The sequence below is a fragment of the Phaenicophaeus curvirostris genome, chromosome 1 (genome assembly GCF_032191515.1).
Source record: "Phaenicophaeus curvirostris isolate KB17595 chromosome 1, BPBGC_Pcur_1.0, whole genome shotgun sequence".
NCBI lineage: Eukaryota > Metazoa > Chordata > Aves > Cuculiformes > Cuculidae > Phaenicophaeus > Phaenicophaeus curvirostris.
In genome coordinates this window covers 56,996,015-57,014,976 of record NC_091392.1, presented here as the reverse complement: position 1 = coordinate 57,014,976, position 18,962 = coordinate 56,996,015, and the positions used below count along the sequence as shown (strand labels likewise).

General features: G+C 43.9%; 1 protein-coding gene across 1 annotated transcript; it reads right to left on the bottom strand.

Annotated features, from left to right (window-relative positions):
- Positions 1-6,276: 6,276 nt before the first annotated feature.
- LOC138716594 (inositol 1,4,5-trisphosphate receptor-interacting protein-like 1) lies at positions 6,277-16,445 on the bottom strand. Its single transcript, XM_069849760.1, has 5 exons — positions 16,380-16,445; positions 14,395-15,570; positions 8,879-8,953; positions 8,074-8,157; positions 6,277-6,414 (listed from the first exon to the last, which is right to left on the bottom strand). The coding sequence occupies exons 1-5, from the start codon at positions 16,443-16,445 to the stop codon at positions 6,277-6,279; spliced, it is 1,539 nt and encodes a 512-aa protein (XP_069705861.1).
- Positions 16,446-18,962: the final 2,517 nt, after the last annotated feature.

Sequence of the window (18,962 nt, the reverse complement as noted above, 5' to 3'; positions counted from 1 at the left end):
ATCAGTGTGCCCAGGTAGCCAAGAAGGCCATCGGCATCTCGGCTTGTATCAGAAACAGCATGACGAGCGGGTACAGGGAGGTTATTCTCCCCTTGTACTCAGCACTGGTGAGACCACAGCTTGAATACTGTGTTCAGTTCTGGGCCCCTCACCACAAGAAGTAGGCTGAGGCTCTGGAGTGTTTCCAGAGAAGAGTGACAAAGCTGGTGAAAGGGCTGGAGAACAAGTCTTACGAGGAGCGGCTGAGGGAGCTGGGATTGTTTAGCCTTGAGAAGAGAAGTCTGAGGGGAGACCTTATTGTTCTCTGTAACTACCTGAAAGGAGGATGTAGAGAGGAGGGTGCTGGCCTCTTCTCCCAAGTGACGGGGGACAGGACAAGGCGTAATGTTCTCAAGCTCTGCCAGGGGAGCTTCAGGCTGGACATCAGGGCTGCTCTCCCTGCTGAAGTGCATGTAGAGACAGTGATCAAAAAATAAAGGTATATTTTTGTCAGCTGTCTGTGAATAAAGGGGGGTCAACCCCTCTATCTTTGTTTTCCTTGGACAAGAGGATCTAAACTCTGGAGGGATCTAATACTTTGCCAGTGATGTTCCCCAGATATTCCATGGTCTTTTGGGGCCATGCCTAAAATTGTTGTTCTCCAAGCAGAATTCCCCAGACCAGAGACAAAAAATATCTTATTTACCTATGGGACCCATGCCAGAAAATGTGTTCCTTGTCTGGTCATTAGGCTAGATTCCTCTTAAGACTTGGCAGGAAGAAAAACAACCAGAGTATCTCTTTTAGGTGGTAATTCTGTCATCGTAATATTTACCCATAAGGAAACAGCCCCAGATTTATCTATCTTTAGAAGACATTAGCTCTCTCTCTGCCTTGTCTCCCAAGGAGATGTTCAAGCCTTCAGCCTCCAGGACAGGGAGAAGGATAGAGGCAAAGACCATGTCACCATAGTGGCTGATGGCAGTGCTGTGGTCCTGGCATACTGCTGATTGAGATGAAGCACTACCTGGTGTCTCTGCCTGCCAAGATTGGCAGGATGGGCATTATGCTGATGCACTGTCTTATCTGTGGTTTCAGTGGAAGCTGTATGAGACTTTAAGAATAAACCTATCTACTTAAGACACTTAGACATGCATTTGTAGCTTCCTGGACAAGACTGAATTAATAATTTACTTAAAACAAAATGCAGGAAAAAAAATTCTTCCTGGGCCAACCCCTTCTTTTTCTAAAAGAGCTAGAGAAAATCTGTGGCTGAGATAACTCTTCAGCTACTTTACGTGGTAGGACCCTGGCGTTTAATGAAAGGTCATTGCCAAAATACTCCCCTTGTGAGTGCAATTTTATCGCATTAAGTATTAGCCCCAAGAAATCCTCCTAGACATAAATCTAACCGAAAGACTTCTTTGTTTGGGATCTTTCTTGATTTGTTCCAATTTGTAAGCTGCTCTTAATTGCTTGCATTGCATGTCACTGCAGATGATTCTGAGCAAATACAAGCGGTTCACTGATCTGGGAGTCCTGGGACCTTGCTCAGAGAGACTTTGACAGCACAAGGGTGGCACCAATCACTTCCTACAGAATAAGGAAGGACTCAGGTCTGTCAAAAGACATGCACATCCTCATTGCATCTCTGCAGAGAGACTGGAACCATTCATGCTCAAAGAACATGCACAAAAGGCCACATGACTTGCTAAATGTTAATTGTGTATTTTACTTTAGCTACTTATGTATGGACTTTCCCACCTTCTCCTTAAGTGACCTTTCTCTGTTTCATCAGTGCTCCTCTTCCAGATGTTGTTAAGGAGGAGGGGATAACGTGTCAGTTGATGCAAAGGAGTGACCAGCAGCTCCAGCCGATGCAGCCTCTTGTACTGTTCATTTTATTCACACCACTGCTGAAGTCAAGGGAAATCTGCCTCAGGCCTCAGCTTGCTGCCTGGCAGGGAGGTAGTAAACAGATTTTTGTGTCATTGGCTGACTGTAATGAGGCAGGGACTAACTGACGATGAACTTCTCACTCATTGAGAACAAGGGCAGTGTAAAGGCTCTCTACAAGGAGAATCACGTCACTCCTTCAGATTCACTTTCTCCACTGCTACTTCTGATTTCATATGCTGTGGCCATGCTAGTGGATCAGGCAGTGCTCTTATTTATCTGCTATTTTCATTTCATCAGGAAGATCTCGGTTATGTCCGAGGGCCACCTTATGTTTCGGAGTTGTTTGCTGCTTCCTACTGGAGAACTTTTTCCTAGTCATGAATGTCTGAAATCCTCATCAGGGAGCAAGCAGTGTGAATCTCCCAGGCCATGGAAGCTGGAATGTTTGTGGCTGCTACAAAGAGATGTCCTCCCAGTCCTGGGCTGCCTGTGAGGAAAGCCCACTTCTTCAAGTTTCTCTTCACCACTGTACACAAATGCACAGAAATTTGTGACAAGACTCAGCTTCAGGCCAAATTTTAGGCCAGAAGGGAACATCATCTTCTGTGACACTGCTATGAACTACTGTGGTAGCTGAACACACTGTTTTATTTGTTGTATTTATGGGGGCAGGGATGCCTGTTCTTTCATTTTGACAAGAGTACATTTTACATCTTTCACAGGATACATTTTTTCGTGGAGTCAGCCCCCTGTCTAGAAGTAAGCATGCTGTAAAACGCATGAAAAAAAGGCCTAAAAGACATTGAGAGCAGCTACTTTCTCCTACATTTGCTTAGTATTTTATATACAAATATACATAATAGATGATTATTTAACAGCCTCATCAATAAGGACAATAAAATTAGGAAAAATATTAGAAAATTTATTTAAGATAATTCTCTCAAGATATTACTAAGCTCCAGCTGAGCTCATTTTCTTGTGATTGCTAAGTAGCACACAACAATACACCTGCCCCTTCTTTGAACAGGAAGAAGAAATCAGCAACCGAACTCTAGCACTTGGCCACCTGTATGGTCTTAGCCCAACAAGTGCAAGGTGAAACACATCAGTTAAAAATCTTTTTTCTTGTACCTCCAAACCTGCTCTTATGGCCCCTCACAGCATTTCACCTGGTATGTGGTCAGTTACTGAGGGAAGATGACTTGCTCAGTCATGTATTTGAACTCTGGCTAATTGTCTCTATTTTGAAGAGTTTTCCTGTTTTTGTTGTTCTGGCTAAAAACTGAGATTTTAACTGTTGTGTGCAATTACTAAACATGCAGGTGGAGAGCCCCTTACAAAATTCACCTTGCTATTAAGGGTGAAGTGTTTGTTGCATTTATATTTACAGTCCTGTAAAAGAGCTCTCAAGGTAAGAAAAACTTCTGTTTTGCTTCTAAAGTTAAATAAAAGCTAATTTGGACTTACAGGTTCCTTTAACTTTTGGGAGCTGAAAAGGGTTTCCTAGCAGCTGGTCACAAGCAGCAAAGATCTGGAAGCATGTCTAAGCCAAGCCTTGTGGTTCTTCTCCTGGAAGCTGGAGGGTAAGTAGCACATGAGCGCAGAGGATCTGCTTAGTGTGGGAGACAGGTTTCCACCTACAGTGGAAGAATCCCTGGCTGGAGAGAGATGATCATCGTATTTTAACTTGCAGCACTGGAGTGGCATAATAGATAGCAAAGTCTTTGTGCCTGTCTGTTTGTGAAAGGAAAGTTCTTATTGGAGTTATTTTGCCATTCGTACTGTTTTGCTCACATTTCAAGGTATAACTAAAGATCATTAATCCAACCTCTTCATCCTCTTCCTTAATTCAGCTTCTTTCTTTTCTAAGAGGAATATTAAACCTGTTCATGATTTCTGTCTGCTTTGGACACTTTTATTTATCAGAATGAGATTATTTAAGCATATGTTTACTTATTTCTTGGGTTATTGAATATCACACATTGAAAATTACATCTGTCTAATTACATAGATTCATCAGATTGATTTGTAAAGTGATTAGAAACAAATTCTTTCATTAGGTTTCCTAGTTCAAAGTACTGCTTTCTACAAACTCTTCAGGCAATAGAAGATAATCGTTCAGATGATTACAGGAAGAAAAAACATGCTGTTACGATGAAAATGTCTTCTTTCACAACTGTAGTGATAGCCACGAATACATTAACATCTATTCATTCCTCTACAGTAGAGAAAGGGTAATTAACACATATGTTTATTAAAATGGACAAGCACTAAAAATCCCATTCAAGATATATCATACATGACAATAATGAGAAATTATTACTATTTTCCATTTCTGAGCAAAAATATTATTACATGCCATTGCTGTCAGATTGGCTATTAGTGTTTTTAATCTTTCAAGACCTTTTTTTGGTTGAGTATAATCGCATCTAAGCTACGAAATGAAACAAAAGGATTGATTATTGTTTGGCTAGGGAATCTTTTTTGCATTTTTCCCCTTTTATTTTTTAATACTCACCTCTTTGCCAGGCAGAATTTTGCAACTCGGCATGGAGCTTCCACATATTCTTGCAGATAGTTGTGTTGCAGAAATAGGAAAGATCAGTTTCAGTTTACCAAGCTCTCTTTTCTGAAATAAGTTCAAACTTACAAGTTTCTTGATGAGTACTTAAGAATTACCTTGATGAGCAGAACCTTTCATGAAAAAAGTTGGAAAGAAAATAGATTTTTTCAAAAATTGTTGAAATATGGCACACACTTACAGAAAGGTTGTTTTTTATGACTGGTCTTACCAATGTAGCCAGGTGAAGACTTACTGAATGCCTGTATGTTGCATGCTTTTCATATGCAAGTAAAATTTTCAGCAAGTGCTTGATTAACTGATGCAAGGCTTAGCAGCAGCATTTTATCTTTTAAAGCCTCTTTACTGAATGCTGGCATAGGAATCAACTTTTTCTTCTTGTAGATTTGTTTCTAGGGGATTTGTTTATCGGGTCAGGTGGAAGTGGCCTCAGGATCAATGTGTGTTTACATAAGGTAACATGAACCATACTTTTTATTAAACTTTATTGCCTTTATGATTTTTTTTGTCCTTTTTGCATTGATAAAGTTTGGCAAGAGAAATCTCAGTCAAGTATATAAGAAGCTGCAAGAGAAGATGGAATATCTCCACCTCTCCAATAATCCTTTTTATCTTGTGAATTGACAATGAAATTTGTGGAAATCTATTTTATTTGGTAGGTAACTTTTGAGGAAGCACTGACCACCACAAATATTCAAACCTGTTTTGTACTTAACACACATATTCAGAGGGCTGAGGGAACACTTCAAAATGCAGACAACCTTTGTGCTGTGACATTTTCATTTTATGGAACAATTGTTTTTTAAAACTCATCCATGAACCAGAACATGATCCCCCACAACTGGTATCAGTGAGTGCCTTTGATTTCGCTTGGCACTGGATGTCAATGTGGACTGAGGGATGATTCTTCCAAGAGAATGACAGAAGAAAACAAACTCAAAGAGTTGATTTGCAAGATTGTGACAATATTTATTTCAGTATTGTCACTGTTTAGCCCCACTTGGCCAAATTCAGCAGGTAAAGCCATGCAGTTAAGCTTCCAAAGTCCCTTCCCCACACACACCCTGCTGGGAAAGGAGAGAGGGAAATGAGAGGAAAAAGGCTTACAGGTTGGAAACAAGAACTATAGCTTTGATGCAATGATAACGATAACAGTGAAAATAATTAGAAAGTAATAAAATATAAAAAAAATGTATAAGATAGTGCCCCCACCCCTCAATGACTATATGTCACCCCAAACACTGCAGAACAGACATGAGGGAGTGGGTCCATGGACAGTAGGGAGCTGGACACTGGAACTGAATTCAGGATCTGGGACCCGAAGCAACCAGATAGATGAGATCCTCACTGGACTTCGGCCATCGCAGAAGAGCAAGACCCTCATGATATTTCAAGTTTATACCGAGTATGACATATATGGCATGGAATAATCTGTTGGTCAGTTTAGGGTCACCTGCCCTATTTGCCCCACCTTGATGGTGGGGCTCCTTTTCCACCAGCTTGAGGATGGCCTCGGTTAAGTATAAGTATTGGTCTTTTTGCATACCAATGCCCTGTGTTATCACTTTAGAGAAGAACACTGTCTCAAGAACATGCAGGTAGTTTTCAAAGAGATGAAGTTACCTCAGCAATTCAGTTAGTCACAAAACTGACTCGGATTTACCTTAAACTAAAACAAGTATTCATTGAGTTTGGCTACAAAAGTATAAGTGAAAGAAGAAAGCAAGTGTCTTGCTTGATAGTTGATTGTTATAGGGCAAGTGTATTTTTCTTAAGTCAGGGTTTATGGAGCATAAGAATTTATTTCTTTTGACTTCTTATACTGCTGTCGAGGTGGTACCAGAATCAGATGAAGTGGAATGGACCTCGTTGCTTGATGAAACTTGCAAATGTCTGGAGATTTTTATGCAAATGTCGGGGCAGATTGGAGTGGCAAGTCTCTGCAGGATGAAGTGCTGTGGGAGGGGGACAGAGAGTTAGCATGTGAAACCATACCCTTCCCAGTGGGGAAAACTCCTTAGTGGTTGGGAGAGCTGAGAGCTCTGCCATCTGCTCCTGGCACTCTTTACATTTTTGTGTAGTGTCTAAAAAGGCTCTTCTGCTGCCTAATTGAAATCTTCTGAATGTGCTTGAAAGCTGCTACTATGACTTTTCTGTCCACAGCTCCATTTATCCCTCTGCAAGCACCAGTCCCAAATGAGTACAGAGACTGCCAGACCAGACCTTACTCCTGCATATCAGCTCATGAAAGCCTCATCTCAAATACAAGTCTAATCCCAAGTTCTGAATATCCAACTATAAACTAGGCAAACCTAGCAATAATTCTGTGAACTATCAGTTTTATCCTTGGAAGCAAATGTAGCCAAGTCATTTAACAGGTTATGCTAAGCATTTCCTCCAGCCTTACTTCCCTGGTTGTTCAAGACATACACAGAGCCAGATGTCCTTACTGCCCTTTGCAGCTACCTTCTGAAGTTGCATATAGCTCATGCAACTAAGCCTCTGCGTGCTGAAACCTCATGCTTTATGTTACCTCATTAATATAAAGCAGCAGATGCTCCAGCCAGACCTTCTCCCTTTGTCACCTGGCAAGTGATTTCCCAAATGCAGGAGATCCCTGGATTCTGTTTGTGCGACTCCTTATCCTCTCCTTTTGGCTTAGCCTTATCATTAGGGCAGCCTAATTTGTTTGCCAGAGGACTAAGAAGAGCCAGGCAGACCACGCCTGTTCTCAGCTTTGCTGCCTTGCCTCTTAAGAGCTAAACAATTCCAGTAGTTGTCAGTTTTCTACCTTACCTAGCCCAACACTCAGGCTGAGCTCTAGCCTTCAGGCTTGTCTTTTTCAGCAGGTCTCTAGAGCACAAGTAAAGCTTAGCATCAGAGCAGAAAAACAAAGATGAATGCAGCACTGTCCACAGATGCCTGACAGCTCTGTCACACATCTCCCTCTGGCTGTTAACACACCTAACTGGCTTGATATTTAAGAAATAGGGAATGACTTTCCATTACAGTGGAAAAATCCACAGATTCATCATCACAACAGGATACTTGGACATATTTCTGTATTTTAGATCCTTTGATAGCACATGATGGTGACATACAGTTCTAGCTACCACCTGCTATGAATAGCAGTCTCCATGCACTTGGTGTCAGCTATGTTGGTACTCAACACATCTCAGTGATTTGTACATCCCTCTTGGGAATAAAGTTTGGAACTTTAGCTGTGTTGCTTAGACCAGAATTGCACCCACCTCCTCAAACCCATGTTAATTTAGAAGATGGATTAATACAGTGACTCACCATGAGATTAAGCCTTAGGCTTAATGGACTTAATGACAATGCAGACATTCCTCATGAGTCCTGTTTTTTTCATGCCTGCTGCCTCCATTTTTTTGACTGCTTCTCCAGCTGTTAGGAAACATCACCAGCTGGTAGGTGGCAAAACAAAAGGAACTCCAAGAAACAGATCCCAAGTTACTCACTTCCATAGCAATCCATAAAGTGAGGGGCCATTAAGAATGAATTCTGCTGGCAGAATATTAGAATGGATTAAAATCCTGATGCATGGTGAACAGCTCCACTCTTCTCACTCACCTGATCTTTTGATAAAATACCTGCCCACAATGCTGGCGTTGGTGTTCCTCTGCAGTCCGCATGATTGGAGAGCCAGACTGAAAGTCCTCCTGGATTTTAATATCCTACAGCAGGATTAAAAGAAGGAAAAAGAAGTCATGCTAGGATTTTCCTGACTGAGGGTTGCACTGCAGGGCCCTTCTTCTTCTCTTGCTACTATCAGTACAACAAAGCATTTTCTGGTCCTGCAACATCACCCAAGCACAGAAAATACTGCCCGTAGAAGTGTCATTTCCTTGTTAGTTGCTGATTTTCATCTTTGGAGGTCTTCTCTTTGCATTATGTACTCATGCCTTCTTGCCAAGGAACCCACAGTCACTAAAATGGGGAGGTGACCAGGGTAGAAGCAGCTGAAGAACTGTTGGTCTGACAATGTCAGTCAGGCCTCCAGGATGGGGGAGGGATGGAGTGCTCAGCCCCACCAGAGCCCAAGGAAGGTCAGCAGCCAAAAGTACCAAGTACTCCTGCAGAATGACTGTCTGAAGAGCTGCTCAAGGTCTCAACCTGATGATTGGTCTAAAGTGGAATACCTTTAAGCCAGTATGTTACTGTCAGCCCCATAAGAAAGATGGTTTAAAGTAGGACTCTCTATAGCCTCATGCAGCAGCTCTCCAAACCAGAAACCTGGACAATAGGACAGCAGGACTTTCAGAGCAACCTGTAGTCAGTAGAAGAGAGGAACTGATCTCTCCTATGCTCTCCAGGGAAACCTCATAGAGTTTCCCCCCCATGAATGTGGAACTAGGCTCTGTAGTTCATGAAAAGGGAAGGTTCTGACTGGCTTACTGAGGCATAGTCCTCCAGGTCCTTCTGAATAGTGGCTTTAAGGGCCTTGGCTTGGCAACTAACTTTGGCTCTCACCTGTGCATTTCGAACACGTAACCCAGAAAAGAAGTACAGGCCTTATTAGAGAAGTCCAACAGAGTATGCAGCCCAAAAGAAGAGTGTGAAAGAACCTCATCTAAACCAAAAGCATTTTGAAAACTTGTGTATTATTATTTCATTGGGATTCAAGAAGACAGTCCTGTTGTTTGCAAAAAGGGAAGTCTTGCTCTGCTGTGTTACTTCCTTACCATTGCACACACCCTTCCAGCTCTGCAGTAGTGTCCCAAAGACCCTGCATCTTGTTCTGTGTTTCTAGTTCTTCTTCCATGTCTTTCTGCTTCCTGTCCACTTCCAATTTCAATTCCTGCAGCTGTCAAACCACTGCAAGAATCTCCAAGTGTTGGGTTAGGTTTGATAAAAAGGAGCAGACTTCTTTGACTTTCACCTCAACTCTCAAAACTGATGTTATTTGTTCATCTGTTTTGCTGAACCCTCTCCTGCTTCCACACTGAATCCCTACAGTTACCTTGCGGAGGATCCCAGTGGGGAAGAGGCATGGAGAGGGCGCGGAGAGGGAGAAAGGACTGGGAGAGGGTGAGAAGAATGCAGAGCTGAGCCCTGATGTTGCAGCCACAGGTGCCACAGCTCTGGTGTGGCAGCGATAGCGCAGAGTGCGGGGCCTGCAGGGGTCATGATAAAAGGGGGCCGGGCCGAGAGCACGGGGCACCATGGAATCACGGGATCATGGTATGGTTTGGTTAGGAAGGGTTTTAAAGATCATCCAGTTCCATCACTCCTGCCACAAGGAGGGACACCTCCCACTAGACCTTGTTGCTCAAAGCAACCTGTGATGTATATGTTCCACTTCCCAAACCACTCCTCATCTTTAACCAAAACAGCAACAATTAAAACAAGGTCTCTAGAATAAATGACAGTCTGGAAAGCAGAGAGGGATCAAGGATACATTAACACCAGCTGAACCAGGCAAGATGAAAACCTGTATGAAAGACAGCGAAGTAATCCAATGAAGATGCCCAAAACTACTACTAGACTGGACCATCGCATGAGGAGGGCAGGCGAATAGTCTGTAAGGTTATAATTGCCCAGAGATTTCTTTGTTCATGTTTACCCCTCTCTGCAGAGTCGGTCTCTCTCCCTGGAATTGACCGTGTTGCTATATCCCTCTATTAAATTATTTGTTTTATAAAATCTGGTGGCTGAGAGTCTGCTTTGCAAAAGCTCAGACTCTAACTTCACCATGTAGTAATGCTGGACATCCAGAAAGATGCATCCAATACCTGAGAGGCTGCTTAGCAAAAGCTTAGATTTGAACTCCAAGGGAAACTCACACCAGACAGTAAGACAGGAATGTAAATGAATTGGGGATAAGCATTATGAAACTTTGATATATTAGCTAAGTGACATAGGGAGTCAGCTGTGTACATATAATCCTTTAGCGATAAGCACAAATAATTCTTTGGCTATAAACACATATATCCTGATTTTCCCTCACATATTTCCTCCCTGCAGTAAGTAATGGTGTGACCTTATCACTGAACTCTGTTAAAGTCACCCTTTTATTTAAATAGGAGTTTTATCTGCCAAACTCTTTCATCATCATTATGCCAGGAGGTGTTCGATACAGTCTGCAATTTACCTGTCAGTCATTGCCTCCAAAAGGCGCCTTACTCTGTGCAAAGGCTGGAACACTGAGTTTGGAGCTAAAGGGAAGTTACTGACTACTCATTTCTGAAATTTTCTGCTTTTCCTGAGATGCAGCCCCTCAAGTTGGCTGTGTTTCTATGATCTGAAAGACCTTGTGCTTCATTTCTGGTGAAGAATGATCCCAGCTTCGCAGAACTGCCAGATTGGAAGCTTCCTAGCCCAGACTATTGCTAATTTATCAGTCATTAGGATTTCTTATGGCAGCGTCTGCAGATCATTGCATCCTTTATATTTCAGTCATATCTTACTGATTTCATACTTTACCTATTCAGCATTTTAGCTTTTTACTCATAACATGAATCAATAAAAAATTTCACTGAAGGATATGATTTTTCATGTTTAAGATTGAAATGTTGAGATCTGAGTAATGTCTTTAAGTGGTCTAAATTTTTAGAGGCCAGAGCCAGTTGTTCAATATTACAGGATATGTCAGTACTATTTTCACAAAACACTTCTGTCTATCAGGTTAAACAGTTCTTTCTATATACATCTTTTTTTTTTTTCCTGTATTGTAAGGGACCTTTCAATATAGAAAACAGATGGAAAAGTCTCATGAGTGGGTCATTTCTGAAGAAATCAATTGCTGAAAAGTTATGACAATCTAAAGAAATTATTTAAGATTTTCCTTGCAAAGAAATCCTTCTCTTCTGCAGAAACTAAAAAGTAGTTTGCTTATAGAAGGTGGCAAGGTAACAGCCTTTAGTAGTTAATCTATACCATATTTCTCTCTTCTTTAATCCATAAAATAGACTCAATAATTATCTAACAGTATCTGAAAGCTGTCTGAAGCGCTCATCAGTTCTAGCTAATCTCATGAATAAATTTTCCAGTTGGTAAATGATGCCATCTGCAGCATGCCAGCACCATTTTCATCCATCTTTCATTTAAAAGAAAAACAAATCCATTTAAACAGCCAAAATAATCACTTAATCTCATAATGGAAATGATACTAAATAATATTATAAACATATATTATTAAAATGCCTGCCTACTAGTGTACATATATATTACACTATCCTGCTTAAATGATCATCTCCATTAAAACTATTGCATTTATTTAAAACTGGTGAAATGACATGCTGTTTGAAATCTGGATGGAATCATTGAAACCCACTGAATTCAAGGAAAAGCTGCTTTTAACCTTAACAGGGGCATAAAGTTCCATTTATTCAAGAGTAAATCCGGAGGAACAGAACCAACTTTCTGGACCTTTGAAGGTATACCAAGCCAGAGACATGTCTCATACCACAAAGACCAAAGAAGGGGTCATATTCAGGAAAGATCACATACGAAAGTGTAGGAATCAGTGATAGCAAGGTAGACCTGTTGGATACTTTTGACTTGGGGTCCTTGAACTGACCTTGGGTTGTAAGAGTGGGAAGCTGAACAAAGAGGTGAACATCAGAGATGCAAATCAGGTTGGAGACAGCATTTAGGGGCAGTGTGTGGGGTTTTGGAGGTCAACCAACCAAATGTTGCTGCTGGTGATTGCAGGCGCATGGACAATAGGCCTGGGCCAATCAGGTTGCTATGGGAAGCGCGTGGACAGATGAGCAAAGGTATATAAACCTGTAAGTTCCAACAATAAAGGTCTCCGCTTTTACAGCTATCTGGAATCTGTCTCATTGTTTCATTCCCACAGCTGAGTGGTATAGTTGCCACACCAGAAGGATGGGATGTCATCCAGAGGGACCTGGACAGGCTGGAGAAGTGGGGCTGTGAGAACCTCATGAGGTTTAACAAGGCCAAGTGCAAGGTCCTTCACCTGGGTCGAGGCAATCCCCGATTTCAGTACACGATGGCGGATAATGTGATTGAAAGCTGCCCTGCAGACTTTGGGTGCTGGTTGATGAGAGCCAGCAATGTGCACTCGCAGCACAGAAGGCCGACCATGTCCTGGGCTGCATCAAAAGAAGCGTGGCCAGCAGGTCGAGGGAAGTGATTCTGCCCCTCTATTCCTTTCTTTTGAGACCTCATCTGGAATACTGTGTCCATTTCTGCAATCCTCAAAGTAAGAAGGATATGGAACTGTTGGAACGGGTCCAGAGGAGGCTACAAAGATGGTCAGATGGCTGGAGCACCTCCCATACGAGAACAGGCTGAGAGAGTTGGGGTTGTTCAGTCTGGGGCAGAGAAGGCTCTGAGGAGATCTTACAGTGACTTGAAAGGGGCCTACAGGAAAGCTGAAGAGGGACTGTTCATAAAGGCTTGTGGTGATAGGACAAATGGGAATGGATATGAACTGGAGAGGGGGTGATTTAGACTAGACATTAGGAAGAATTTCTTCACCGTGACAGTGATGAGACACTGGAACATGTTGCCAAGGGCAGTTGTGGCTGCCCCATCCCTGGAGGTGTTCAAGGCCAGGTTGGATGGGGCCTTGGGCAGCCTGATCTAGTGGGATGTCCCTGCCCATGGCAGGGGAGTGGGAACTGTGTCCCAAACTGACGGGCCTGCAGTGGTCAGGAGATGCGTCACAGCTGTCTTGATGGTATAGATGGACAAGCTACTGCCTACCAGGATGAGTTGCCTCTGGATCCCAAGGAAGGCACTTCAGGATCTCCATGGCAAAGGCAACGTGCACGGCTGTGGAGGGGGACCAACTATTCCCATTGGCTCAATGTGGGAGCACAGAGAGCTGGGGGAATCGGTGAAAGCAGAGCACAGTGCCCCAGTCCTTCTGGAAATGCTCCTCGGCTCTGTGGCAGCTGAGCAGCCAGCACCCTATACTCACATCCCCTGGGAGAGTGATGCACAGACACGCAGAGACGCAGCCGTTGTTCAAACACACCATTTATTGGCAACTTTGTACAGTGTAAACATCCCAGAGGGAATGGACTCTCTCCAAGAGACAGGGACGGTCACTGTGTAGGGGAAACAGGAGTCTCTGGCATGAGCCTCCTTGCAAGGGGCTCTTCAGCTGCATTGGGACCAACCACCCCGAGTGTGCTTTTGCTCTGGAGGAGAGGTGTGGCAGAAACTCCCCAAGTGTGACAGTTAGGTAAGGGTTCTTGGGGGATATGACTAAATAGCTACAAGCACACAAACTACAATAAACAGACTATTAACAAAAACTACTGACTTGCTTACAAAGAGCAAGACAATTCAGCAATCATGAGGGATAATAACAAGGCAGCCTTCATGTCCCTGCACTGCAGTCCGGTGAGGCACAAAGCTTAGCAGGCATCCCTGTGATGACAACATTGGTCGTGGTTTGTTGCCGCACCGCTCCACAAGTTTCAGGGTTGTTGATACAGATCCACGTCCTGCCACGTGGGGCTTCCTGCCAGGAAGCAGGAGCAACATTGCCCTGAAATCGTAGAAGAACTGCTAGTTATTGCTCTTGTGCAAACCCCAGTCAAGGCTCCTTCCCTCTTCTAAGGGTCATTACTTTGTCTTTCTTTGCCCTCCTCATTGTCCTTTGGCTCTCTTTGGCCACCTTCCCGTTTTGGAGAAGGACACTTACAATAGGACAGTTTGTAACTTGGATGGGAAACACAGATGAGAAAGCCCATCTTCTTCTGTATCTGCTTCTGCCTTTGACAATACCATTCCTCATGGTTCTTAACACAGTCTTTCTCCTGTGGTATATCAAGTGCCAGTCAGGCGCTTGCTTAAACTCGCAACAATACAATACACTGTTTACCTCTACAGATCAAGTGTGAGGATGTTGCCTGCTGTCAACTGTGAGACCAACAATCAAGCTCTGTGCATGGAGACCTCTTTCAATGTCCCTTCACGAGCAGTCTTACGAGTCGATATTGCAGCTGTTTGAAATCATGCAATGCCTCGGCATAGGCCGCTGGATCTTGTGTGAAGCGTTGGAAGAGACTCAGTGGCTTGGCCGTTCTGAAGGAGGGTGGCAAGCTTATCTCCTCGGGCATGTTCTCATTGCCAAGGAAGAAGTGTTTGAGGCACTTCTCCAGGCAGCAGAGCACGTATGGCATGATGTCTCGCAGCCGCAGTAGCGAATACTTGCTGTGCCAATCTGAGAGGAGGATTGTGGTCAGGAGGTGCATGACAGCTGTCTTGAAGGTATAGGTGGAAAAGCTTGTGCCCATCAGGATGTATGCGCAGTGGTGAAGGCATTTGAGGTGGACACGGCCAGTTGGGACCTGCCTGGCCATGTACTTGAAGAACGTCACCTCGGCCGCAGCGTAGGTCACTGGCCACGTAGTGCTTGGGGTGGAGGTGTCCTCTGGAGCCTGGATGCTTAGGAAGATGTCTGAGTCTCCATGCTGCACTCCAAAGATCAACTCAATGAAGAAGGTTTTTCCAGAGGCACTTGTCAGCTCCAGCCTGCAGGACTGGTTGGAGGGCAGCGTCTTCATGTTGTAGTGACGCAAATGAGGCACATCCCTCCAGGCTGACATCATGAGGTTCTGGAACCAGCGGGCAGTTTTGTGCACATCTAGGTAGCAGCCAGTGCAGAGGGTGTGTAGGAGGCTGGGGTCCTGATTTTTTGTGATGTCCTTAGAATGGTGGAGGAAGCAGAGCATGTTCTCCTCCATTTGCTGCCCTGTGCAGGTGCACTCTAGCTCCACGCGGATGCAGGGGTCTCCTGCTGGCATCTCCCTCATGGTGCCAAGCTCCAGGTTGAAGGTGTGGCCACGAGGTGCCTTCAGGGGCAGGAGCAGCTGGTAGACAGCATCATCATCACAGGGAAACCAGCCTGCGAAGGAAGTGCCCACACTGATGGCTTGTTGTAGCACAGGGTAGAAACTCTTGCACAACTGCTCTTTGATGATCCAGAGGAGTTCATCCACCAGCTCCTCCACCATCAGGCAACTGTACATCACATACTGCACTGGCCTCCAAGCGTGCCTTTCAAAAATCCCAACCAGATCCCTCTCTTCATCAGAACCTTCTCCTTTACTTTCTTCCTCCTCCACCTCCTCTTCTTCTTCCACCAGCTCTCCATCGTGCCTCTGGTTCTCACCCACAGCTTGTGAAACTCCTCAGGAAAGCTTCGGCAGTGCCATCAGCCAGTTCTTTGAATAGTGTTCTGCAGAAATACGAAGACATTTTATCCAAGGTAGGGGAATGCTTTGGCCAGAACTTAACCCTGTGGAGATGCCAGTGCCCAGTATAGCACCGTGACGGGTATTGCTGAGTCGTGCTTGCACAGGGAGGAATTTGAGCTGCAGCACCTGCTCTCAGGCCAAGATTCAGCTTTGCCACCCTGCCAAAGTCCAGAGATCACGGTCCAGTTCGAATTTGTCCATGGGATCTGCCAATCGCACCTCCAGTGGGACTGACTCAGTGGTGACCAAAAGACCTTGGCAGCGCATGTGTATGCTTCACTTCTTCCTTCTGCTGGGGTGGTCGCATCTTTCATGCCGCTGTTGCCATGGCCTGTTAAACCTCTCCATGCTCAGCAGAGTTATGTTCCACTCTACCCTGTCCTTTGCAATGGATTAATGGATTAACCCCCAATCTTCTCAGTAACCTCACTTGTACTCTGATTGATGGCTCTTGTTGTCTTGCATTTTGCATCACCAGCACAGGGAAAAAAAAAGAAAAAGCTGCTACAGAGGAGCAAAAAACTCAGCTACCACGCTATGGGTGACCCTCATCCTTTGTTCAGCAGTAGGTGTGATTTGGGGTAGCCAAATATTTGGAAACGGCTGGTATCCTCTCTTCGCCAGGTCATATTGCTTTAACAAGACCAGGGCCCAGCTACAGACAATGGAAGAATGTTGTTCTGGAGAGGGCAAGAATGCCTTTAGCCATTCACTTGTTCTGCTTCTTCAGGGCCACAGTGGAATACACGAATCTCTGGCTTCAGCTCGAGGCCACTCATAGCCAGGTTTCTAAACTGAAAGCAGCTCTCATTATGAGGAGAGCTATGATGGATTGAGGTGCATGAAGAGATACACCAAACATACCCAAGAGAATGAGAGGAGCAGAGATCACAGAGACTTGCACATGCTGTCCATCCCAGACAACAGAACTTTCCTCCTTGCCTCCCAGGCAACAAGACGGGATGTTGTTCCCTTCCTCTATGAGGCGTGAGAGGAGGGCCTGTGCAAACCTCATGAAGTTCAACAACACCAAGTGTAAGGTCCTGAACCTGGGTCAGGGCGATGCCAGGCAGAGAACGGGTTGGGAGGAGCCCTGAAGAGGAGGACTTGGGGATGGTGATGGATAAGAAGCTCAACATAAACTGGCAGATTGCACTCCTAGGCCAGAAAGCCAACCGTATCCTGGGCTGCAGCAAAAGCAATGTAACCATCGTAGAATCATAGAATCATAGAATCACCAGGTTGGAAGAGACCCACCGGATCATTAAGTCCAACCATTCCTATCAAACACTAAACCATGTTCCTCAGCCCCTTGTCCACCCATCCCTTAAACACCTTCAGGGAAGGTGACTCAACTCCCTCCCTGGGCAGCCTGTTCCAGTGCCCAATGACCCTTTCCGTGAAAAATTTTTTCCTAATGTCCAGCCTGAACCTCCCCTGGCTGAGCTTGAGGCCGTTTCCTCTTGTCCTGTCCCCTCTCACTTGGGAGAAGAGGTCAGCTCCTTCCTCTCTACAACCTCCTTTCAGGTAGAGTAGTGGTCAATGGCTTAAAGTCCAGATGGAGATCTCTGACAAGTGGTGTCACTCAGGGGTCTGTACTGGGACTGGTGCTGTTTAATATCATCATCAATGATATTGACAGCGAGACTGAGAGCACCCTCAGAAAGGTGGCAGATGACATATGAAAGTGTAGGAATCAGTGATAGCAAGGTAGACCTGTTGGATACTTTTGACTTGGGGTCCTTGAACTGACCTTGGGTTGTAAGAGCGGGAAGCTGAACAAAGAGGTGAACATCAGAGATGCAAATCAGGTTGGAGACAGCATTTAGGGGCAGTGTGTGGGGTTTTGGAGGTCAACCAACCAAATGTTGCTGCTGGTGATTGCAGGCGCATGGACAATAGGCCTGGGCCAATCAGGTTGCTATGGGAAGTGCGTGGACAGATGAGCAAAGGTATATAAACCTGTAAGTTCCAACAATAAAGGTCTCCGCTTTTACAGCTATCTGGAGTCCATCTCGTCATTTCATTCCCGCAAAATGGCTCCAAAACCCCACAGTTTACAGAACAAGAAACCAACACACAGAAAAAGGAGGACGATTTGCCTTGAGCCTTTAATTCTGAGACAGTAGACACAGAAACAACATTCAATATATTGTAAATCATCCACACATAAAGAAGGCTGGTGTGATGCTTTTACCTTGGATCACTGGTGAATTTATCCCTGAGGCATCTGTGTACATGAAAGACAAAACCCAGTATCAATCTGCCAGGCAACAATACAAAAAGTAATATAAACCAACACAAAAGTTGCATGTTTATAGGATTCTTCTTTTTTTTTTTTTTTAACAAGACCGCATTTGCTCCTTGCTCCAGTATAGAGATAACCATTTTACTCTCTACCACCCTCCCTGGAGTTTTCTATGAAAAAGCAATTGCCTCTGAAAGGTTTTAGAAACATTAATTCAGCCAGTGATACTGGATGGAGTACCACCACATCTCCCCCATTTACAAGAGAAAAGGAATGATATTTTTAAGCATAACGAAGGCTAAAAATCAAATATTGGAGCTGATATGAAAATATCCCTCCATGGACTGCAAGCACTGGATTTTTGCAAAGAAAACCGAGTTTTAATTGATTGAAATATCACATTTAGAAAGCATGTCACTAGAAAAAAAGCTGCTGTTTTAAAGTGTTCCGTCCTTGCATAGCATAAGTCAAACTCCCTGAACTCCAAAACAATTACAAACAAGATAAGACAGAATTGAAAAAAATGTAAATCTAGGGAGTAATGAAAGATGGTATTCACAGCTCACTTATATATTACTTTAAAGGCAGCTTGATTATAGGGAAGGAGAATAAAATTATAAGATTGGACCAGTGCTGAGGCAAACAAGACTTGCATGGTTGCCGTGTAATTATTTTCTAAGCAATGCAGCTTTGAAGCAGTAGAGATTACCATTTCAAATGGTATTCTCAGAGGAAAATCACAAACAAACAAGAAATCCAAGGGGAACCAAGTACAAAATTTGACATTAACTCAAGAGTACATTTACACAGTCAACCACTAAACATCAGGAAATGCTACACTTAAGTCTGGCTGTGTAATTGTGCTGATTCTTTTTTTGTGTGCATTATCTCACAGGCTGATAGCTCGGACGCCACTCAGACAGAATCTATCAGATTTAATTCCCTGCCCCAGATATAAACCTATGCATGTGTTCATTGTTCCTCAGTGATGTTTCCGTAGCCAGCGACAAATTTGTGGATATGAGATAGATAAAGAATCATAGAATCA